The sequence below is a fragment of the Pantherophis guttatus genome, chromosome 1 (assembly GCF_059756535.1).
Source record: "Pantherophis guttatus breed Tessera chromosome 1, ASM5975653v1, whole genome shotgun sequence".
Classification (NCBI taxonomy): domain Eukaryota; kingdom Metazoa; phylum Chordata; class Lepidosauria; order Squamata; family Colubridae; genus Pantherophis; species Pantherophis guttatus.
This window is the reverse complement of record NC_142063.1, coordinates 310,828,502-310,854,330: the sequence shown is the minus strand read 5'-3', so window position 1 is coordinate 310,854,330 and position 25,829 is coordinate 310,828,502. Positions and strand designations below refer to the sequence as shown.

General features: G+C 35.6%; 1 protein-coding gene across 27 annotated transcripts in view; it reads left to right on the top strand.

Moving 5' to 3' along the window:
* The window catches only part of NRXN1 (neurexin 1), a 927,325-nt gene that overhangs the window by 471,867 nt on the left and 429,629 nt on the right, over positions 1-25,829 (top strand). For all 27 annotated transcript variants that reach the window (XM_034427409.3, XM_034427408.3, XM_060692589.2 and 24 more), the window contains one exon: positions 1,304-1,423. In XM_034427409.3, coding sequence (XP_034283300.1) covers positions 1,304-1,423 — 120 coding nt within the window. The remainder of the gene's footprint in view (positions 1-1,303; positions 1,424-25,829) is intronic.

The following is a 25,829-nucleotide window of genomic DNA, read 5'->3' as shown; positions in this document are numbered from 1 at the left end:
TTACATGCCATCAGCTCAATTAACCATTATATTTGTAGTAAATGCTGGCAAATTATTGCATTCTCATTTTGGCTTGCCTGGATATTTATGTCTATTAGCATTAATTTATTTGCATTACTTGGAATTTCTTTTCCTCTTTGAGAGCAGCATGCACTTTTTTTTCTCTGAACAATTTCTCTGTGTTTGCTGCCATTTCAATATTTGCTTACTAACATTTAATATATTTTGCTTTTTTTTTATTTTGCTGACAAAGTTGCATTGATGAAAGCTGATTTGCAAGGTAGATGCCCTTGTGTATATTAAACAAGACTGAAACCCATACAACACATTGAGAACCTTCAGCCACTTCTGTGCTGATAGCTGTGTGTTGTAGCTCATTTTCCTCTTCTTCCCATTAAAAATATGGCACAGAGAACCATCTTCTCCCAGGATATACTGAAATACAGGCTTTCAGTCTTGTGTCTTTTTTGTATAGTGATTGCTTCAGTGCTTTGAACATGCTTCTTTCTTTAATGTTTTATTTGTTTGTTTCTCCCAGTGGTCTAATTATGATCTTTAGAAATAGAATAGTTTTGTTTCTCATGTGTGAATGTCATTTATTTTTTAGCATGTTGGTGCATAGTTGGCTGATTTCTCCTCTATCTATCTATCTACTTTGTTCTTAAAAACCTGCATGGGACAATTTAAAGCATGTAAAAAGATACTTGCCAACATTCCTGCTAATGAGAAAATATATATATTTTTTTAATTTGAAAAATGCCAACCCAAAGGTCTTCTGACTGTCAGTAGATATAGCTGGTCATCAAATCATTGATTGGATAGCCGTATTTTTCGTCTCCTTGCTTGCTTTTAATATGACATGTATGGCTTTGTTTTTGGTTGTTTCTATTTTGTTTTTGTTTTTGTTTTGTTTTTTTTGTTTTTTTACAGTTTTATATTTTTTTCCCCGCAATGCCTAGTAGAACTCATTGTTTTGGAGAAGATAGTTTATAGATGTTAAAGTAAAATTAGAAATATATGCGAGAATCACCACTTCCTTTTGCTTGAGTTATTTGCTTCTCTTATGTTATTATCATCACAGATGAATTCATATCTTCATGTTACAAACAAAAAACATATGCCTCTACATAACTTGAATATTATTAATAATATGGGTTACCACCAATCCCCTTATCAGTTTTTTTCCATAATTTACTCTATAAACATGAGATGTTGGCAACTACCCTGTGTGATCCAATGACACATATAGTCACTCTGAATGACAGACCTTCATGTTCTTTTCTATGGTGTGTTTTCTTGTTAGGTCCCAGCACCACATGCCAAGAAGACTCTTGTGCCAACCAAGGTGTCTGCTTGCAGCAATGGGATGGGTTTAGCTGTGACTGTAGCATGACTTCTTTCAGTGGGACACTGTGCAATGACCGTGAGTACACGAGTGACTTCCCTCTTTTTCACTTTCTCCAAAACGTTTTAAGGGCTCCAAAGGTTGTCTTGAAGTGAATGTCCAGAAGGTTGCATCAATTTAATAAGTTATAACCAATTTATCTATCAAACTGCAATAAATACTAGGTGTTCCTGATATGACTGTAGGAAGTGTTTGACCAAAATACAGAACAGCCTTAGAAAGCAGAAAATGGATATGCAGGGATTCTGGTATTGTGATTTTGGAAATTTCATCTATTATATGGATTTGAATAACATCCTGACATGAAAGATATTAGATATGGGCATTTCATTCTTGTTATCAGTTTCTTAACATTGGGCTGCAGCTTTTGACTTCTTTCATTTCTTGTTTTACTGAGATGTATTATAACTTTGTAACATTATTCCACAAAGTTGAAATTACAAATGACAGTTCTTTCTTACTTTCCTACACCAGATAGGTTTAGGTGACCTGAAATATTCCATCAAATAATAACTCCAGGCTTTATTTCAGTTAAATGTCATCTGAATAAATTTTGGTATCACTTATTAATTCTATAACCTTTAGGGATGGAGGAACTGTGTTTTTTAGATGTTAGAATCTTCTGACATGAGTTAATACAATGATGAACAAAAGTCACAATACATATCTTTGCTATCCTAGTACATAATGAATTTATGTTTAGTAATTTAGTAATCTCTACTAGAAAACATCTGGTGTGCTGTGAGTAAGATTAAGCAAGTCATTTTCAAGAAATCTTGGTATATTTCATCAAATAAACAAGGGCGGGTAATAGGTGAGACATGAACACTAGTTTTCATTAAACTAATTTTTAAAACATTTGCAATCCTATATTTCCCTGTATTCTTTTCAGCTTGTCACTATGGGAGAGTGCACTGGGACATATGACCGCAAATGCAAGTGTGAATTTGTTAAATGTTTCAGTAAACTCCTGGAAACAGTATTACTTTATCTTTAAGTGCACTTCATTCTTAATGCAGACAAAGGTAGGAAGTAAGAATAATGCTAAGAGAACAAATGTGCAAAAATGCTGCACTTCCTGTCCTAACCTATCTTAAGAAATGAGATGGAGTTGGTTTGTACTACTTTATTGTCTTTAAGAGACACGTGTTTATCTTTCTTAAAATAAAGTCTGTTTTTTTTTTTTAAAAAAAAAGGATTACATTCAAAATGAGAGTTGATAGAGAAACCCTGACTATTATGGGAACATTGAAACCTTTGCTTTTGACCACTGTGTGTTCATTGCTGTTCACTTAGCTCATGAAATGGTAGAGATATTATTACTGTACTCAGGATGATATTTTCACAGTGTCAGCCAAGGTGACCTCAATTCATGGAGACTTGACATTTGTATCACCTCTAGCTTTCACTTCAAGCCTCTTTCTTTGAGATATTATTTTTGTCCTTTGTATCCATTGCACAGAACCTGGGCAAAATCTACAAAAGTGATAAATGGAAATGTAATGGTTGAGAGAAATGTGTACTGAGATTAGGCATTAATATATGTCTGCCATATTCCAGTTTGAAAGGCCAGCATCAGATATACTAACAATGAAAATAACAATTATATTACTAAGGTGTAACTCAGCATTACATTGTTAGTATATGTCTCAAATTGCTGTCAAGGTTTCAGCGCTTTCCTGAAGTGCTTTCCTGAAGGCTTACAGGCCTGGATGGGGAAGAATCGGCTTCAGATCAGCACAGACAAGACCGAATGTCTGTGGGTTTTAGAATCCCCTGTATCTAGTAATTTACCATATTTAATTCAGGTTGGGGTGATCTTCAGTCAGAGCTTGGGTTTAATCTGGAGGTTCTCCTGGACTTTGTGTACTGCTTGAAGGGCAGTGGTAATCATGGCTAGGAGGGCTTTTGTTCAAAACATCTGCACTATTCACAGTTACATATACCTTAGTCACCTCTCAATTAGATTATTGCAATGCACTCCATATAGGACTAATTTGAAGAGAATTTGGAAGCTGCACCTGGTCCAGAATGCGGCAGCACTGGCAGTAGCAGCACACCTCAGTAAACCCATGTAACACTGCTGCACCGGCTCTCAGTAGGCTTCCAGGTATAATTCAAGGTGCTGGTTATCACCTTTAAAGGCATATGTGGCATACAAGCATGCTATTTGCAGGACCACCAATTCCCAATGGTTTCTGCCCATCCCAACTACATTTGGCAGGATGGGCAGGCTCTGAATCCCTTCAATGATGTCACATGATGGGGCCTCACCTGTCTTATGGAACAGTCTTCCCTCAGAGATGCTTCAGAGGGAAAGCTGATTCTGTTGGCCTTCATCATCCATGCCATTTCTCTTAACATCCCGGCTCTAGTGTCTGGGGTAACAGACACTGGAGCCGGGATGTTAAGAGAAATGGCATGGATGATGATGGATGTGTGGGAATTTTTTTTCAGGCCCTGAATGTTTTTCATTGTTTTAAATGATTGTTCTACAATATTGAGCTTTATTTTGTTTGCCATGCAAAGTTCCTTCTGGTAGAAGAGTGTCATTTTAAAAAAAATGTACTTACTATAGGCCCTTTTCATTAGGAAATGTTATTTTGTGGGAAATAGCAACCATGCTTTCTTTGTGGTAGCATCTGCCCGATGCAATAGAATGTACTCAGAGATCTAGATTGTCCAAACCTTGTTGATCTTCTGCAAGGTGCTAAAAACTTGGACCAAGTATCATTCTTGGTCCAAAGATTACAGTAGTGCAATTGGAGGATGTGTTTGGTTGTACAGATCAAAATCAGATTAAGTATTATTATTATAATTACTATTTTAAGGTTCCATCTGGTATATTCTGGCTTGGGTTTAATTAAATCATTTGTGCACTGCCCAAATTTAGTTTAATCATTTGTGAACTGACTTACTGCTGTGAGATGGGTGGTTATATAAATTGTTTAGGTAAATAAATGCTATGTCTTACAGTTCTTTCAAAGTCAGTATTTTTCTGATTTTAACTGATCTAAGGCAAAGTGTAAGAATGTGTTAGATAATGAAACCTGCAAATTTAAAATTAATTAAATCAAGCTAACCAAATTATTCAAAATGATATATTCTTATTTTATAAATATTGACTATGTAGTTTCATTGCTAAGCAGTGAGCCAAATATTTAATAATGATAACGAATGGATGAAATGATGAAATAAATTCTTCAGAGTTCAATGGTTTTCAGAAAGAACACTTGAAATACCATGGATAATACATTTACTTGAAGATAAATCCTAATATTAATTATTGGAAACTTGGGGAAATTTGTTGAAAAATATTTTTTTATTTTGTGCATAAAAACTTACAATAATAACATAATAGAATTAAAGTTTTATGCTTGTATATTCCTAAGATTATCTTTTGTTTGGTTGTGACTTTGTTAAGGAGACAGGAAAGAATAGAAAAATAGAATTTGTAGCCGTTAACAGTATGGGCTAAGAATCTGTTTTCAAGAAGAGAGCTAGATAGTTGTTCCCCTGAAATCCTACTCAATAGTATTTGGATCCTCAAAGAACCCTTAAGAAACTCTAAGAGAACAGAGACAATCCCTTTGAAAAAATACAGCTAGTTTCAAGAAAGATATTTTGCTTATATATTTTGTGCCTAAAGTATAAGTAAAAGAAAATTACAAAATAGTAAACCTTTCTCAGAAGAGAAACTATACAATATTTAAACTGTAGATGGCTAGTTGGGATTACATCCTACTAAACTCAATAGGAAGTGCTTCTGAGAAAACATACACAGGCTTGCACCACTAATACTACTAGGCCAGTACCAAGTATGATTGGGTATGATAATAAAGAACAGAGACCCATGTGACAGTTGGCAAAGCAATCCTCAGAAAGAGGAGTATTTGATTTGAGTATTTAAATATATGACATTACCAAGTTGTGGAATAATTCCATCCATGAAATAACCTGAAGTGATTCTGATGTCCTATTAAAATCTGTAGCATCTGTTAATAGAATAGAATAGAGTAGAGTAGAGTAGAGTAGAGTAGAGTAGAGTAGAGTAGAGTAGAGTAGAGTAGAGTAGAATAGAATAGAATAGAATAGAATAGAATAGAATAGAATAGAATAGAATAGAATAGAATTCTTTATTGGCCAAGTGTGATTGGACACACAAGGAATTTGTCTTTGGTGTATATGCTCTCAGTGTACATAAGGAGAATAAAATACATTCATCAAGAATAAAAAGATACAACACTTAGCCAAGGTTACTAATAAGCTATCAAATTGTACTAGGAAACAAATAAAAACAATATAAATTGAAAGATACAAGGTTATAGTAATAAGTGGGAAGAGATAGATACTAGGAAGGAAGAGAAGAATAATAGTAATACAGTCTTAGTAAATTATTTGAAAGTTTTGTGGGAATTAGTTGTTAAGCAGAGTGATGGCATTCGGGAAAAAAACTGTCTTTGTGTCTAATTGTTCTAGTGTGCAGTGCCCTATAGTGTCGTTTTGAGGGTAGAAGTTGAAACAATTTATGTCCAGGATGTGAGGGGTCTGTAGATATTTTCACAACCCTCTTTTTGACTCGTGCAGTATACAGATACTCAATGTAAGGCAGGTTGGTAGCAATTGTTTTTTCTGCAGTTCCAATTATCAGTTGAAGTCTGTGTTTGTCTTGTTTGGTTGCAGAGCCAAACCAGACAGCTATGGAGATGCAGATGACAGACTCATTGCTTCATTGTGCTGTTAGAAATCTTTGCTGGACATAAACATTCTCCCTTCTCATGGTGCAGTCCAATACTGATCTCTCACCTTCATCTGCATAGACCAGTGATACCATCCTAACTATGTGTCATGGTTGCAAATTGGCTTGCATAGCAACTCCTGCTTACAGTCAGACAACTAGCAATGGTGGTAGGGATGTGGGAAGGTTATGGGGGGTGGGAGTTAAAGGAATGTCAAGAATGCCAGTTCAAAGCCTGGGACAATGCTAGCCTCCCAAGGTCATTTGCTGGGGATATCTGCCAGAACGAAGAGCCTGTTCCCCAAACAAAAAATGAATGCAAGTGATTGGATAGTGAATAACAACTATGGGCAGGCCAAGGAAGAAAGGGAAAGTCAATTATGCTTTTTGCACATGAAAATATCAGAGCTGGTTTTGCTTTTCTTCTGTAACCATTTTAAATTGCAGTAAATTGTAATCTTGGTTAAACAATGGCCTAGGTGCCTTTCTTTGCTAGCTAAATGAATGGAGCAGTTGACATTATGACCAGATTAGAACCACAGAAAAAGTGGCAGAAAGAATAGCACCCTTCTAGTGAATAATTCAGGAACTCACTTTTCACTGATGTTAGCAAAGTCCTAATTACAGTTTGAATTATAATATATAAGTACTGAGGCACTATGGACAGTTAGAATGGTGAAGGCTATTACAGCAAGAGAGAAAGTGGTCCATGATGGATCTTCATAATTGCCTGTTGATATGCATGGGCCCATTTATCTCTAAAGTCAGCTTGTTGACCCTGAAGGTCTAGATACTTTCTTCCATTTGTTGCAAAGGAAAAATTGTAAATATATAGTGATTGACCTCAGATCACATTTTTCTTTTCTCTTTTGACAATGGGACTCATGTAGTTACAAAGCTAATGCAATATTAGGAGGTAAAATACAATGAGAAGAGTTATATATTGTTCAGCACAAAGACAACCAGTAGGAGAAAAAACTATTTCAGAGAACTAGGATTATATAGGAAACTGTGAAAAAGACACATAATGATTACTTTTACAAATGGCTCCTTTGAGGAGAGAGAAAAAAAGTCTCGTAAAAAACAGCCCAAGTATTAATAACAGCAGGGTTTTGGTGTCTGAGCTGTTCCCTTAGAGCAGCCAGATTTTATATAAGGATAGAATTGAAGATGATCCTTACCTAAAATTAGATCATCTGAATCAAATGTTCTCCTTACTTTTTGAAGGAAGTATAAAGTTATTTCTTTCATGCATATTTCTGATTCAAGTGTATACTTCTCCAGTGTAATCATAGCAAGATATGTAGTGGCTTGGTCTCATAAAATATCATCTTTGTGGAATGGAAACTGTCAAAACATTGATAAATGTTATCAGTGAAGCATGCTGGGCTATACTGGAACCTGAGCATTGTCCTTTTAACAAAAGGGTACTTAGGGAAAATATTCACCATGGAGATTTAGTGAACAGGTTTCTTAAGCAGATTTTTTTTTTTAATAATAGAAGTTATGGGGAAGGAACTGGATCTTAACAGCAGTTCAGATGGAACAGGTTTAAAAATTGCCATGGGCCCAGAAGGGCATATTATACCATGTACTTGGTGAGATTCAGTGTGATATCATATTTGAGAAGTTGGCATGAACTAAGGACACACAAGGACAAGTCTCGCTTTAGCCTATTAAGCAAATAGGGTAACTTTGGATCAATCACAGATGCTTTACCTACCAATTGTTATGATGGGGGAAATTAGAAAAGGAAAGGCTATGTGCTCCTGAAAGAGATGCAAGACATAACTCTCTTATATCAAATAAATCTTTAGATATGGTGTACTTCATAGGAAAACATCTGGGAGGTATATCTACTTTTCATTGCAATAGCAGCTTGTCAAAAAAGCATTTCATCCTTCTTTTCTTCAGTGTCCTCGTTCCAGCTCCAATCCTCCCTGCAGCTGCTACTAACATATTTTTTTTGAAAACCATTCCTGGATTTCCTGAATTACCAAACAAGCCACTGCATGATGAGATTGCCCTTATTCACACAATACATCCCTCAAGAATGACAAGAATCAGTATTGCAGCTGATGGAACATGCCCTTGGATCTTAGCTTTAGCTGTGAATTTTCCCTATTTCTTATTTTCTCAACTCAGCCTTCTGATAGGGAAGCCTCTAAAACTTCTGCATGAAAAAACTTGAGGCAAGAAAAATTAAGTTGCATACAGTATATAGAAATGGGATGTAGCCCAACCTTCTCCAACTTGATGTCCTCTTCATTTGTGTTGGCTTACAGCTCCCCAAGTTTATATGGAATTGTGGCAGCTGCAATGTAATGCAATAGCAGGCACTAGTACAGCCAATTCTCCCTTTTTGTATAGCTACTTCTTGGGTGACTCTTATTGCAGATCTACTCATTGAGGGATTTGCATGTTGATGTAAGTCATTTTATTTATTGCCTCATAATCCTCCCAATCAACCTTATTATGATGCTAAAGTCAATAATAATTCTACTCCACATCAATATTCCAAAGTAATAGAATTTGATTACTTCTGCCTATTATTTCTTTTACTTATTGCTACTTATAACCCATTTACTTATTGCTACTTATAACCCATCCCTATCCCAGATGACTGAGAAAGTGGCAGGCAGTAACAAAATGCAGACAAAAACAAAAATAACTCACAACATAATAAAACTATCATCCAAAAAAGCAAACATATTTAAGATAAGCTCCCACAATTAATCAACTGAGAATTGTATGACTTTCTGGGGGATGGGGGTCGATATTTCACAAAGTGGGAGTTACCTCAGAGGAGGCTTACCTCTCACTCCTATTCCATGTACTACTTGAACCTTGGGAACTTTCAACCAGTTGTTTCTGGATGATCAGACCAGATTTAATTCTGGTGAAGTGTCTGATCTATTCTAGAACTTTCAACTGAGTCTGGAAGCATACTGACATTCAGGAAAATGATTTTAATTTAGGTATAATTGTAGATTGCTGGGGTTGTCCCAAAGTGGCCATATTTTGTACTCATGCTATCTTTGGGAGCATGTTCAAGAGCAGCACCAGATACTGTCTAATTGGATGATGACTTAACAATATCAGAATATCCTGGCGCAGGTAGAATCCTAATCAATGCAAAACTGGTCAAAGGACTCCTGGGCATGACTTATATCTGCTGCTTAAGAGCCGAGAGTCTAAGTAGGCCCTCAAGTCACAAACCATCTCCTTTAGGAGGAGTATGACCCTGTCCAGAATTGCTGGATTGCTGTTATTGGAATGTCCATTTATTTACTGACAACCAGCAATTCCAGTTTTGTAGGATTTGGTCTAAGCTTGTTGCACCTTATCAAAATCCTTACAGCCTCCAGCCTATTACATTATCCTTCTTCATCTTAGAGTTCTATAATTGTGTTGAGGTTTCGTTCTTTCTATCTGTTAGCTAGGAATTCTATAAATCACAGTTCACACACAATGCCACTTGGAAAAACTGCATTGGGTAGTGTATCCAGTATCCATATACAATGAGAATTTCTCTCTGGTTTTAAATATATTATTATATCCACCATTAAATATCTACAGAATGTATGCCCATCGCTAAAAGTTTACAATATTTCTGGTTAAATATCTCCTTCAAAGGAGAAGCTTTCCAATCTGTACTCCTTAACTTTTTTTTTTTTTTTTTTTTAGTAGTACTGCTTGCTGGGAGTACAGAAAGTGACTACTTTCTTTTCTTTGATAGCCCTTCAGATATTTGAAGAGTATTAACTCATCTCATTACTATTCTACTGTTTTTCATGCTAAATATATCAGGTCCTTCAAATATCCACCATAGCCTTTGTTTTCCTTATTTCTGATTACTTTTATGACCTAACTGAATATATTCCAGCTTGTCTACAGATTTTTGAATGTTGAGCAATATAGGATTGATCTGCATAGTCCTATGAAATATACTGCATAGACCTATGAATAAATCATTCTCAAGTGTCACAGGATTGACTACCTCTTCCCTATATCACTTCACTACACTGTCTTTCTTTGGCTCATTATCTTCAATTTGTTTGTAATTTTGTGCTGCCTCCACTTCTGTTGATAAAACTTTAAATGTCTTCATTAAATTTTATATTAAATATTCCATCTACTGTATTCCATCTACTTCTCACGCCATCAAGATCACTCTGATTTCATATATTAACCTAGAATATATGAATATATGGAGTCATCATTTCCAATTTGTTGCAATTTTGTAGAATGTTTTAGAATATGTGACCAAAATCTGTTTCATCTCTCTTTTTTTTTTAAAAAAAAAATAGCATTTGAAATACTAGCATCTGAGATAAAGTTTGAGATGTTATATAGAAATGAACAGTAGGAGAGAAATTGGCTCAGTGAATACTCTTATTTGGGGTTTTAGAAAAATCAACAGCATGATCCAAAGAAAAAAATGTCCTCCAGGGCTGACACAGCAGACATTTGCAACTGTGGATTGGTACCCCAGATTCATTGGGATTGAAATGTCCAGAATTGCCAATGACTATTAAAAATCCTGTTAACCTTCCAATGGTCATAATGGACAGATGGACAAGTAGATCTTGCTGAAAATATGACAACTATGGAAACCAGCTAGAGTCTGCTAGGGGGCTTTAGTCTGCAAAAGAGAGGTGAAATCACACAATAATAAACACTAAGAAACATTTAAAAATACCTTGCATAATCGATCTAAGCCAGCCATATTGGCTGGAATCCTGGACCTAATATAACTTGAATAAACTAAGACAGGGAAAGATAGATCAGTTTCTCCTTGGAAGAACATCATTAAAATAATAACTGTCATGTGTTCTTGCTTTTCAGCTTCTAGTTTTCAGTGAGCCACCATCAGTAATCATCCATTGTGATAGTCCCATTTACTATAGATGTATCTCATTCCAGTGTTATACCTAAGCCAGCAATAATTTCTATATTTTGTGGCAGTGGATTTCATCTTTTAATATTGCATAGCATGAAGGAAGAATCTCCTTTGCTTGTCATGAAATCACTGCTAATCTATTTCTTAGAACAGTACCATGTTCCAATTAACCCCGTCTTCATTCCATACTACATATAACTGTAATCCCCCCACCACACACACTTTTTTCCCTCTATTAAAAAGCTGCAAAGGAAAATTTATCTTGCCTTAAGCTGCTTCAGAAAATTCTTTGAAACATGTTTCTCATTTCTCTTATTTCAATATTCTAATATTTAAAGAGATCTCAGACTTTTAAAAATAAAGCTTCTATATGATACTGTCTTATTTTTGTATTCCTGCGGCCACAAATTGAGTGACTTTTTTTCTCTCTCCCCTCTGGAAGAGTTACTAGCCCTTCCTTCTTAAACTCTATTCCATATCCCCCCATTCACAAAAATAAGTTCTACTGACACTTGAGATCAAATTTCCTTTTTTTCCTTGATCTGGATCACCTTGTCATGTGGCATTTCCTTGGGAATAAATTGATTTCTTGGAAATAAACTGGTTCTGTTTAGTCTTACATTTTCCTTTTAGCCTCTTTTTATATTCTTCTCTCTCCCCCTCCCTCCTTCTTTTTAAGAGACAAGTAGAAAAGGCATATTTAATGGGCTTTCATCTATAAATCCCTTAGGGAAAAAGTCTTTATGGCTAGAAAATATTCAAAGAGATAGTATCTCAGTAATTGAATGTAGTACCAGCTACAATGAAAAACAGATTTGGAAAAAATCCATTTTCCTTAATCAGCAGTGATATGTTAGATCAAATTCCAATAATTTGGGAGTCAAATTTGTAAATTATTTTAATTTTCTGATTCTCATTAATCCCAATCAATTATGAGAAAGAATTTTTAGAAAGATATAATTCAATGTCTTATAATCTTCATCCCTCAAGACATGTGCATATCTGTGATTTCACTCCAAAGCCATTATCATTTTCCAGGCCTAAATCATTACTGAATAGTACTACTACCAGTACTTAATTTAAATGACTGAATGTGACATTGTTAAGGAAACAGTTAATTTCAAAGATAATGTTCTTTTTATAACCTCAGGCTTGTGCTATGATATTTTCTGTACAAAGTAATATTTCCCTCCTTCAGAACATAGAGTAGGGCAGTTAAATTGAAAAGTGGTGGGGGAGGGATTGTAAATGTTTGGAAAGGTTAGCAATATAGAGCAATGTTTTTGCTTAATTTGTATAAAATTCCATGTTGTTACCTTCATCAATATACCCATTTATATAGAAGATTTTCCTCTTGTATCCCAGGTGACTCACCCCTCAACACAGTCTTTTTACCAGCCCAGAAATTCTCAAGGGTTCCTTTCAGGGAAATGTTAAAAATGCTTTAGAGGGGAAGGCTACACCTTTTAATAAAATAAAATAAAGAAATACAGATCACTGAAACCAGATTTAGATATTTAAAGTGTGCAATCTAAGCACACTTTATTTCTTTCTATAAAAAGTGTGGTCTACCTCTCTAAAGCATTTTTATCATTTCCCTGAAAGGAACCCTTAAGACCCATTGAGACTTTCTGGGTTGGTAAAAACACTGTGTTGAGGTGCCAGTCATATGGGATACAAGAGGAAAAATCTTCTATGTAAATCAGGGGTGGGTTCTACTTACTTTTACTACCGGTTCGCAACAGGGCCATGCATACACGCTTGCTTCACATGTATACGTGCGTGCATACGCTTATGCACATGCACAGAAACTTCTACACATGCACAGAAGCTTCCTGATGATATCGGGGTTGGTGGGCAGAGCCTCCTGCCAGTTTTACTACTGATTCTTGGGAACCGGTCTGAACCGGGGTCAACCCACCACTGATGTAAATAGATCCAGGAGGCTCCTGTGACATAACATCATTTGTTGGAGCAATGCAATACTGCAAAATTGTTGTATGCAGCCACAAGGACTGGCAGCTGGTAGGCTGCTTATAATTCTGCTCTTGATTGTCTTGCTGCCAAGTCACAATTTAGCATTTTGCTGAGAACCACTGATGTATGTTCTCAAAAGTTCATCATAGGTTTTGCAGCAGTCATCAAATTCTGAAAGAATATTAAAGATGTGTGTTTATATTTCTGAAAAAGGCGCCATAAAAATCAGTTAATAACTATGAATTACACGGCTTCAGGTGGCTATCTGAATGCTAGAAAAAAACAATATTTGTTTTATGACCATCAACAGGAACATAAACATAAACAACATTTATATACCATTCAAAAGAGACAGTCAAAAAGCCAAAAGAAAAAGAAAAAAGAAAGAAAGAAAAAGAAAAGAAAAGAAAAAGACCAAAACACCTCCTCACCAGCAATCAACACCCAGATGAGCAGCGATTAATGCTAAGATTAACATTAGGCCAACAATCAAGAAACAAACAGTACCCCAATCAAGGAACTGCCAAACAAGTTAACAGTGAACAACTCAACTGAAAAACCTCCAAGAGCATTCCCACCAATATTGACAGGCAAGCCACCAAATGAGAACAAACCCCACTCCCAACTAGCAGTGATGATGTCACCTAGTTTAGTAATGTAACTTTTACAATAAAACAACCAAAATCAAAGAGCAACAAGGATCCCATAAAGATAGTTTATTTATTGTAGCAGTTCTTAGGCTTGTTAATTGTTTAGCTTCTCAAATTCAAATATTATCCTGTTAACTTTCTGTTTTAATAAGAGAGGCGAGAATAAAATATTTGATATGATTGTATAGATTCCAAAATCCTTTTGCATTCTGATACCCAGTTAAATCTGAAATTATTTTGAAGGGAGAATCAATATGAAAAAATGTTCCTATTCCTCTTCAAAATGGCACAGCTAGGCAGAGGAGCGGGGTGGTTAGTAAAAATTATTGGAAGTAAGAGAAAAATAAGGAAAGGTTTGAGGGAGGGTATGAAAGTTACTGTAGCTGAAAACTGAGATTATTTAGAAAGGGTTATTTGAGGTTATTTAGAGAAGGTTATTGTGTTTCACTGTTGGGGACAAGATTTTGGAGAGAGAAGAAGGAATTATACTTTGAGATCCTGCTGTGAGAGTTATGGTTAAACAGTATATACGTTCTACAGCACAAGAATGAAGACTGACTGGAATTTGAACACTGAGGCAAAGCCAGAGACAGTCTTTACAGTTACAGAAGACTGAACAGAGTTTGTGCAACATGAGGAGAGACAGTTAAATCTGTTAGCAGCATCCAGGACAGTTTGTTTTGAGGAGATGGATGACTAGAGCTATAGATGAAATGTGAGAATGGATTAGTAGAAACTGGAGGAAAGTCAAAATCTGGTCAAACTGGACTGAACTGAACTGTATTGGGTTCTGTATGGGTTGGACTTCCTGGTGTGTTTTGCAAATGGTCTAAATCAGGGGTGGGTTCTACTTACCTTTACTACCGGTTCGCAACGGGATCGTGCATGCGCAGATCACCAATGACAACATCTGGGGTGGGGGGTGGGGCCTCCGGCAGGTTTTACTACTGGTTCTTGCAAACCGGTCCAAACCAGGGGCAACCCACCACTGGTCTAAACCATGTGACTTCATATTGGGTTCCATAAAATTTCTACTAGGCCAGAAAGGTTTTTTCCTCTTTCCAGGACCTGGTATCCTTTTTGCATAAGGAGAGTCAGTTTTGTGAAAATATTTTTTGGTGGATACCACTGTTTACTGGTGGCTCTGTTACACACTTAGCTGGGAGAAAACTGAAATGAATCAGTTCTTCAAACAGGGCCGAATGATGCTACCATTTTAATATATCATAGTGACTCTGATACTGTATTACTCTGTATTATTCTGAATACTCTATTATTCTGGACTACTGTGGGAAAGTTACAGAATCTCTAATTAATATAAATAGTAGCTGCTTTATGGTGTTTGAAGCTATAAGAAAAAAGAGAATTCATTACCAGCCTCAGAGATGAATTTGTATAAAACTTGCACAACAGTGGTCTCCCAAATGTTGCTGATCCTTTCAAAAGTTTGTTTGGAAATTTCCAGTTGGTATTGGATATATTTTTCTGCTGTATATCTTTGCTTAAGAAGAATGGGCTTGATATGGAACAAAATATAATAATGTTGAAATTTAAAAGATAATTCCAATGCTCTGGTAGCGGAGCAGACTAAAGCACTGTTATTAACATCAGCTGCCTGCAATTACTGCAAGTTCAAATCTCACCAGGCTCAGGGTTGACTCAGCCTTCCATCCTTTCTAAGATAGGTAAAATGAGGACCCAGACTGTGGGGGCAATAAGCTGACTTTGTATAAATATACAAAAGTATGAAGGCTACTGCTTAATGCATTGTAAACCACCCTGAGTCTCCGGAGACGGGCGGCATATAAATCAAACCAAAAAAAATAAAATAAAATGTAATGTTAATATTTTGCAGTATGAAATGTGCTAATGAACGTTTGCTTCATGCTACTGAAGACCTTTAAGGATTTTAAAATCCTTTTTTTCTGGAGTTTTATGATCCTATGATCCTTGATATTATGGCCAGATTCAAATAGAAAGTCAGGATTAATTCCTCAGACCATTCTATTTATGAATGCCCTCTTACCCCATCCAGCTCATACACATATTGAAAAATTTGTAAGAATGAGTTGCAATACATGTGTTCTCTCCACTTAGATCAAATATTTATTTTTATAACAATAAAAAATAAAAGTGAACATTTTATTATTCTTTTGTATTGCTTGTACCAATGCTTGTACCTCTATTTCAGCATTTCCAAGGCTGAAGCTTTGTCACAGGACAACTTCTGTCTAATCTTTCATAGTAAGTTTATGTTCAGATAAAACCATTTGAGCATAATTGCAGAGTAGAAAATTAACTGATGGTGGCAGCATGATGATAGCATATCAAAATCTGTGACTATCAACATGTGGTTCTTATAATTCAAGCTGTCCCACATTGGCTTGTTCATGACCACCATCTGCAGTGCTTTCTAAACCCCCTGGAACAAGATTGTTTGACTAGATGAGCATTTCATCTGATTAAGTTTGACAGTTCTTCTGTGAGTTATTCATTCTGAATGACATAGACATTGACGATATCCAAATAACTCTTGTTCAGAGTGGATTTGACATGTCCAATATGGACTAATTAACTTTTAATGTTCCTGGGTCATGAGAAGTGCTATACTTTCCCAGGAGAAACTGTTTTAACCATTGACTATGAATATTGATGCTTCATGGTACCAGGTCAGAAAGAATCTAATCACATAAACAAATATGCTAATACTGTGTGTTTCGCAACATTTGAATGTAGTGTTATATTTATACTGTACAGATTTTGGGATGGTGAAAGTGCATAAGAATTTCCAAAATCTCTATTTTTAAGTATATAGGCTTACCCCATGTTTCATAATGAGCCTGGGGTTATAAGAAGCAGATTGGAAGCAATTCCACTGATTTATTTTTAAAGGTGGGAAATCATTTCTTACTTGTCTGAATGCCACTCAGCTGCAGGTAAATTAGAATTCTACAGCTTTCAGATTGCCAATTAGAGCCAATTGTACTCTGAATGGCATTGCCTTGGCAGTAAGTTCTTACAGTTTTCCCCTCTTTTCCCCACTTTGTTTCTGTTTCACACCATCTCTGCTCCTTTACTAAAAGAGAATGTTTCAATGGCTTGCTATAATTTTGGAAGTCTTGAATTCAGCTAAAACATAATTATTATTATTTAATTGAAATGAACAAAACAGCATTTTGGTATTTAGAACTAATCAGTAGCATTTCTTTGATTTAGAAATAGATTTTCAAAAGGGCACCAACTGACAGAATCTATTGCAGGAGGCTTACAACCAAGTGGGGAATCTAGCAGAACCTCCAGAATTTCTTGTCACTATTACTTCCCTCCTTCCCTCATGCTTTTTTCCTGAAAATATCAGTCCAGGTGTGCATTTCTATCTTGTAAAGTGAAAATTCTGGCAATAACTTAATCCAGTTTCTCTGCAAGCTCTTCATTTACTTCCTTTGTCATCCAAAGACTAAGACACATGCAAATGAATTAGCCCATTCTATGGAAGGTCTAAATAACTTATCCTCACACATTGAAGTCAAAAGAACTGTTTCTTGCTGCCCTTGACAGGTTTGTTGGCCTGGGTTCACTCCATATGATAAGTTAAAACTAAATCAGTCACAAGTAAACAGCCACAGGGGAACAGGGGAAAAAAACCACAGAAAAACACAGAAGGACTGATTTAAGGATTTTGTGGCTCAATAAAACATCATATTTGTAGAGTCATACACAGAAAAATGATTGTCTATACAAATAGATTTCTGCAAAAGTAGATGCTGAAATGATGTATTCAAAATGAAATATCCATAGAACCTGAACTTAAAGATGTATCCCAAAGAAACATTGGATAGAAATTGAAATACTTATTTTATTTAAAACAATTCACAGAAAAAGGTAAGGCATGTTTGGCTTGACAGAATGAGAAAGAAATGGTTTTGTTTTTGAAATGCTATTTTTTCTTGCTTTCTGTCCCACAAACATTGGAATCAGTTTGTTAGTGTTTGACATCTGAGCAATATCACTTTCAATTTCAGCAATGTCAAACTAGTCAATAAGTCTTAACTCAGTGTAAATTTCAAATAGTTTCTTTTAATTTCAGTTCTGAAAAGTTGACTCTACTGAAGCTGCTGAAACAGGCAAGAAAATTCTGAGTATAGACTTTAAATTTCGAAATATCAATTGGAGTTTGTATTCAAAATATACTGCCACGCTGACAGATTTCTACAAAACCTTTGTAGTATATATAAATGAATCAATTCATCACCATGGGAATCCTCATACTTCTAAAAATGATATATTTCCATCCATTTATTCCTGCCGTTGTGTCACTCCTTCCTCAATTATTAATTTGCACATACATTAGTGTGTATACAAACACACACAACATTTGCACGCAGGCTTTGAATATTAACAGGGAGTAGTGTTTTTGCATTGACAGAGCATTCACAGGATTGTTTCAAATATTTCAGAAGATCAAGAGACTCAAAGGACTTCTTGAGGACAAAAGAATATAAATTGGGAAAGATAAGCAGGGAAAGGCCTATGGATGGAGAATTCTAATATGGGCAAGATCAGAAGATTGAGGAGAGAACAAAATATAAAAATAGCACAATGTGCAGTAATCTGGAGTCTATTGGATCCTAAATAACAGAAGAGGACATTTATGAACACTTAATCAATTTGTAATTGATTCTTACTCTGTCCCAAATATTGCATAACTGCAAAGTTCAAAAGAATGAATGAAAGTGGAAATTGAAACTTCCTCCATCCCAAAAAACTGAACATAGCAAAATACTATAGACCTGGTGCTAATATATTTTCTATACTGTATTTACTAATCCCTTTCCATCATTTTCTGTAATTTGATTAAACAAATAAATCAAGTGTTACACCTTAAACATAGGAGTAACTGTGGCAAATAGGAAAAGCATGCAGAGCATGACTTCCTGAATTCTTTCTACTTCCCTACAGCAGCATGCTGACTGGGGGAATTTGGGGAGCTGAAGTCCTCACATCTTCAAGTTGCCAAGGTTGAGAAACACTACCTTGGAATGATGAAATTCCTTTGCATTTCAAAGAATCAAGGCAAGGGATTTTCCTAAACAAGTTGTTTAAAACTCAGAACATACTCTTTCCTTAAATGTTTTCCTAACAGCTTGAGAATGGAAACAACATAGAAGGTGTTATGATAGAGGAGGAGGAAGAAGTGGGGGAGAAGGCTTTCAGGAAAGAGCCCTTTGGACTGATAAAGCAATCTGGGAACAGAATAGCATGACTTTCCAGAGAGTAAAATTCTTTTTAAAAGACGATTGTATCCCTGATCTACTGATTGATTGTTCTCTTGAAAATTCTCTGATAGATCTGTGGGCTGAAAACCCCTTCATCTCTATCTGATTATGGATTAACAAGGGGTTGTGTTAGCCAGTGGATAGAATGACCTGTACAAAAAATTCCACTAGCCAGAATTTCTGAGTGGAAAAGAAGAAACCATCAGGATCTTTTCTTCCATCTGGTGAAGCAGCTCAGGACAAACATGAGCTACTCTCTTGGAGATAGAAGGTTGGAGACAGGCAACCACAACCTCTTTGCTTTTTGGATCACTCTCCCAAAGACTGCTGCACCACTTATGAGCTTCCACTTTTTTAACCTTGTAAGTTGCCCAGAATTGCCTTATGGCAAGATGGAAGACAAACAAACAAACAAACAAACAAACAAACAAACAAACAAACAAACAAACAAACAATGAAACTGCATATGCTGTGCAACTTAACCTGGCCCTGAGCCATGGTTCCATTCAGACATTAATTACTGATGAAACTACTATTGGTTAAACCAAGAAGTCAAATTATTTCTTGGTTGGAAAAATACAAACATGGTATAGCATATTCATTGTTAAATAGTTAGGTATGTCCATGATTATTAACGTGAACTCTTTTCTCTGGAAAGTCTTTCCATCTGATTGACTGCAAGACATTGAATGGATTTGCTAAGATTTACAATTATCTTCTGCTTGGTTTCTCATTAATTTGTGGATTGATTGACATGAGACTCTGCCCATGGAAGTTGGCTTAATGGTTGGCTTACGAATGGAAGCAGCTGAGAAGCCAATCCCATTGTAAGAAGAAAAATCAGGCACACTAAACTAACGATTACTTGAGATTTTATGTAAGGGGTTTTTTAACTGCATGATTAGAGTTTTATGGCATACTATTTGTACTCTTTTGCTCTTTAAAATTCTGTAAGCTTTGTGCTTGGCAAAATAACTGCTGTTACAGTATACTTGTTACTTTTATATAGTGTGCTTTAATGCCATAAAATAGATGTCCCAGGGATAAAATTATCTGGTTTCTACTGCTATGTCTTGTCCTGAGGATTTGAGCAGAGTAATCTTTCAAATATTTTTCATTAGTCACCCATCTTTTCCAATACTGCAGTTGGCTTGAAACATACAATACAATAAAAGGTAGTTAGTGCTTTTGGACATTTTTCTGGAGATAGCTGGAGATGTAGCAATCATAAAAATTGAAATAAATCCAGCTCAGAATTTGGCCAACTGAACACTGAAATCCTTGGGTTCAGGTCTACCTTCATTCAAGCCAACAAAATACAGAAATAATTGCATTAAAATGAAGAATGCTATTTTATTTTGAATGTCATGTGATGAGTTCACACATTATATATCATACAGGGAGTTCACACTATGAAGCTATAGCTTCTTCAATGTACCATGACTACATGCAATTTATGAACCCAACCCTGCTGAAAAAATATATCAGCCCTGTCTACTGCTTTACTAGGGTACTTCAAAATCTGACATGCCAAAGATGTTTTGAGACTGCCAGAGCAACCAAGCAGCATGTTGGCTAAGAATTTTAGCAAGTATATAGTCCCAACACACCTCAAAGATATTAAGTTTAAGAAGACATGAAGCTTGGGTATTTTGTCAATGGCATGGACTGAGATTTACAAGTGTCTCATTCTATTGTTTATAGTTGTTACTTATGGTCCTATCTACCCCCATGAGGAGAAATCAATAAAGGGGAGTATCTCTCAGAAAAGCCCAGATCTGCTGGTAATTGAACTGTATAATGAACTACAACAGTTCAGCGTGAAACATAAGTTTCTTTCCCGATCATCTCGCTTAGCATTATCACAAATCTTAGTAGAATAACCAGACTTTTAGATAATTTGAGAAGCTTCAGCCTCTGGGGATCCTTGTATGTGCTGAGGAAAAAGCTAATAGCATATGAACCTTTTTTTCTTTAAAAGCTAGGTGTGCTTTTATTGCATGAAGGATTGTCTGATTCAACATCAGATATCGGCTACGTAAAACTGGAAAACCGATTCAACAAGAAAATAACAATTGTGGAGATATGCTTCTTTCGGCATATGCTTCTTTTGTGCCATATCATTACAATATTTAGAGGTAGAGCAAGTAATGTAATAATTTCCTGGCTATTCTGACAAAGGGTTCACTTTTAACCACAGTTGCAATATTTGAATCATCATTAATGTCCATCACAATGTTTTCCATTTCACACTTAACTCATTTCTTAAGTGAAACTATTTAATACAACCTCATTGTTTCCCAATTGATTCCATTTTTTTGGTTGTTGTTAAATGCTGGTAAGTTTTTCAAGGCAGTAGTCTGAATTATTAAAGCATCATGTACTCTGTAAAGCTGAGATAGTAAACTGAAGCAATCTAGATGTTGCTGAACCACAATTCCTAGAATTGTAATAAAGACTGTCAGAATGCGACAGATTAGCTTTTACTAGTAAAAAGAAATATGTAATATAAATATAATATATAATAATATAAATTCATATGGCTACCAGAATCATTAACTTGTGATGGATGGCCATATACATTGAAATAAGTGAATGAATGAATGAATAAATAAATAAATTGTAAATAAATAAAAAGTATCAAGCCTTAAATTAAATATTGTGCATGGTACTCATGTCGGTGACTAGTAAATATGGATGGCATGTGATCTCAGCTCATTGGCAAAAAGAACACATCAGAAGAAAGTGGCATTTTGTTTCCATTCTTTCTACCTGCAGTGTAGTCAGTGGGTTATCATAAGGCTAAGCATTGAAGCTGAAGTCCCTCCAAGTTGTAAATTTTAAACACCTCTGTGGTTCAGTAAGATTATTTATTTCTCGTCACAGTATGCTGTTTTGATAGTGAGGACTTGTCTGTCGCAATTGAAGGGTTTTTCAGAAAAATGTGGCTGTCATCTACAGCTGTGTGAATCTTCAAAGAAGTGCCGTGTTTCACTGGAGGCTTGAATGAGCCATCCTTCACAGGAGCTTAGCAAAGCAGCATGGCCTTCTCTCTTCTGATAGCAGTGACCAGGCTGCTTACCTTTGCTCTCCTTTGCAACAACTCTTTCTCTGTTTTTGAATACTGTTTGTCAAACTTTGGGGAACCCTTGTATTTGCTGGTATACTCAGGGCAGAGCCTTGTATGAAGACAGGGTGATTGTGCAGGGGCTACTTTCACCTTTAGCAATACCAGGGAGGAGACATGAGAAGCTTCATGGCAATATGTTGATTATGTGTTTCAGCAGAGATGACCTAACTCGCCCAGCAGAGGCCTAATTGAAAGATAAATCAAAAGTGCTAAAGAAATGAGGGCTGAAATGTCTATGTCTGCTAGTCAGTCAATGGGATATGTTTTAGATTGGATAGGAGCTTGTTGTTGTTGTTTTCTGTTTATCCCTAACAATTTATAGAATCAAAGCTCATTAGGTTACATCTTCTTTCATAGTGCATAGTAACGTAGTTTCATAAATCAAATGAGAGGCATTATCTCTCAAATGTCAAAGAAAGCATTTTTCTGCATTTTTTTTTCTTTTCAGTGTAGTAAGTTTTCAGGAATATGGACATCATATAAAATACAAAATGATTACACTTAATTATTAATTAAATTAAATAGATGTCCTATTTGTTTATTGTACACTTTATATGATGTGTTTGTGTTTGTGTGAATTCACGCATGTATACTGTATCTAATTATGTGAGCGGAAGTGCTACTGATTTCAGCTTATGTGAAGCTGAAATGAAAAAGAAAAAAGAAAAGAAAGAAAAGAGGAGATATGTGTCATACATGCCATGAGAAGACAAGGCTGAATTATTTAGATCAAAAGACTGCATTGTCTCAGGTTTCTAGAAAGGTGAGACATGGCCAGAGATATGTGATCTCATAATTTTTGCAATTTATACTTTGTGACCCAAGCAGTGCAGCATCCTGAGTTTTCTGTACATGAAAAGGATCTGGATCCTTCCTTCCTTCCTTCCTTCCTCCCTCCCTCCCTCCCTTCCTTCCTTCCTTCCTTCCTTCCTTCCTTCCTTCCTTCCTTCCCCTCCCCCTCTTTCTTTCTTTCTTTCTTTCTTTCTTTCTTTCTTTCTTTCTTTCTTTCTTTCTTTCTTTCTTTCTTTCTTTCTTTCTCTCTCTCTCTCTCTCTCTCTCTCTCTCTCTCTCTCTCTCTCTCTCTCTCTCTCGCTTGCTTTTTACTCCTCCCCTCCTTTCTTTTCATATTTTTCTTATTATTATCCTTCATCAACACCACCGGAGACAGTATATGCTGAAATACCTAAATTATTAAAAAGGAAATATAGAAAAGCACAAATATATACTGTAAAGTCATAGTAAGGGGAACCAAATAACTGCTTTCTCTGATCTCTGTTAACATTTTAAAAAAAAAATAGATCTTGCCCCTGGCCATATTTATTTTTGTTTATTTATTTCTTCAAAGTCCTAAAATTATAGAATTTTTTCATCTAAGATTTGATTGTTGCTTTGAATTTATATTGTTTTATTTATAATAGTATATCATTTTATTTATAATATTGCAAAAGCAGGACTGCAAATATATCTTTGACATAGCTATTTAAAAAAAGGAAGGAAGTATGTCCTAGGCTAAAGGACTTAGTTTTTTGCAGTTATCACAAGTTATGATTACATTAGGAAGAAGAGAAAACTGTCCACTGAATCCTATCCCTTTCTATCTAACATTCAGAAAAGAAAACATTTCCAGATCTCGTGTACATTCTGTGAGTGTGCTGTACAAAGGAACTTCAAAGTGCTGAATTACATCCTTAAGAAGTTCAGTTCTGTCACCTGTGGCTTGAGCTGAGATAACAAGTTTCTATGCCAATAAAAGTGTTAATTAGCTTACCAGTACCAGAATAGTTGTATTACAGTGTGCACAGTATGTGTCTGTGTCTGTATGAATGAATATGTTGGGGATGTAATGTGTGGGTACACACACATAAACACACACACATACACAAAAGGCATACATAGAGATGAGAAGGAAGTGTGTGTGTGTGTATAAATCTTTCTTGCTTTCCTGTTTTGAGCCTAAATCCTGACTAATTTTTGTAGGTTAGGTTTGTTTGTTTGTTTGTTTGTTTGTTTATTTATTTATTTATTTATTTATTTGTTTGTTTGTTTGTTTGTTTGTCCAATTTATATGCCGCCCTTCTCCGTAGACTCAGGGCAGCTTACAATGCATTATAGCAATAGCCTGTATACTTTTATGTATATACCTGCTTATTATTAGGGCTTCCGGTCCCACCTAAACGGTGTTGTTCTATACAAAGCTGGCTTATTGCCCCCACAATCCGGGTCCTCAATTTACCTACCTCGAAAGGATGGAAGGCTGAGTCAACCTTGAGCCTGGTGAGGTTAATTAGATTAGACCAAATTCTGTACCTTTAAGGAATAATGGGTTGGAGGGGAAGGGGTGAAAAACTGGAAAATTGGGATTACAACCTTTCCCTACCCCCCCCCCCAAACAAAATAGCCCAGGGGGAGGCAATATATTCTATGACATAACTGTATGAACAGGTAAGCCATTAAAATATGCAAAATTAATTTTATACTCTATAATAAAGTATCTAAATATCTCCCTTTCTCTGAAAGAATGTAGACCTGGGCTTGAGTATAGGGAAAGAATGAGCACACTGTTAAGGGAGGACTTTCAAAAAAGAAGACTCAGTCTTGAGAAAGGAAATTTGAGAAAGAAATCACTGATTTTGCTTATAAGTCGGAGTAGAGAAAAAGTGTGATAGGCTGTCAAGAATCTGCTACTCTAGTCTGTTAATGAAGAATATCCATGAATGTTTTTTTCTTGATCTTGCCTACATTGAAGGACTAATACTTTCTGAGGGGATAAGCAGTCTTATGAAAATGAAGGCAAAGTATACTTGGTTCGCCATGTGCAATGAAGCACAGTTTGATTAATATCAAGGACAGAACATCTAAGGTTTCCTTAATTACAAAACCAGGTTTATTTCCATTTCACATTTAGAAGATGCTAAGAATATAATTATGGGATAAAAGAAAAATAATCTTAATCCATTATCCCTGTACAGCTTCATGTAGCCTGCAAGAACCATTGGACTAAACAGTTGTTAGCATAAAATTTGTTTGCTTATTTCTTTCACTAAAGTAAATATTAATGTACACAGTTTGTGTTTATAAATTCTATCTCATACCTGTAATTTACAGTTTACAAGCTGTTTTTCCCCTCCTCCTTGTTTGAATTCTTACAAAACTTGCATAATATCACAGTAAAAAAATATACAGTTTGCTGATTAATCTGCAACTGAGAATAGCATAACTGGTTCCTGGATCACTTTTCTTCTAGGATAATATTTGGATGAAGAGCTGGAAAATAAATATTATGTGTTGTTTTCAGTGTATGAAAGGTAGAATCTAAAAAAACCTTTTGCTTTATTTGAAACTGAAGTCTAATATTTATGGGTAGAAGGTTTGTTCTATGAAACAAAAACCATAGTTCAGATGTGGAATAATGTTGTACTTGCACAAAAATCAGTAAGGAATTTCTGGCATCTCTAATTAAAAGGGTCAGAAGATGCAAAAAAAATCCTCTTCTTTCAATTAGTGAATGTCTGATTTAAGGTACTGTCCAGCTCATTTATGTACTATGGTTGCCAATATTCTTCTCTGTGGCCTAGAAGGGTGTTGCAGCTTGAGTTCACAAAATCCTAGAAAGTGTATACAGGTAACTAAATAGTAGTTGATCATTGAGAGGTTGTCCATTAAAGTAATGGCTTGTGCCTGTAATCTTTATGCATGCAAATCCAATATTTTTTCTTCGAAAAGATTAACAATGGCATATCATTTCTGTTC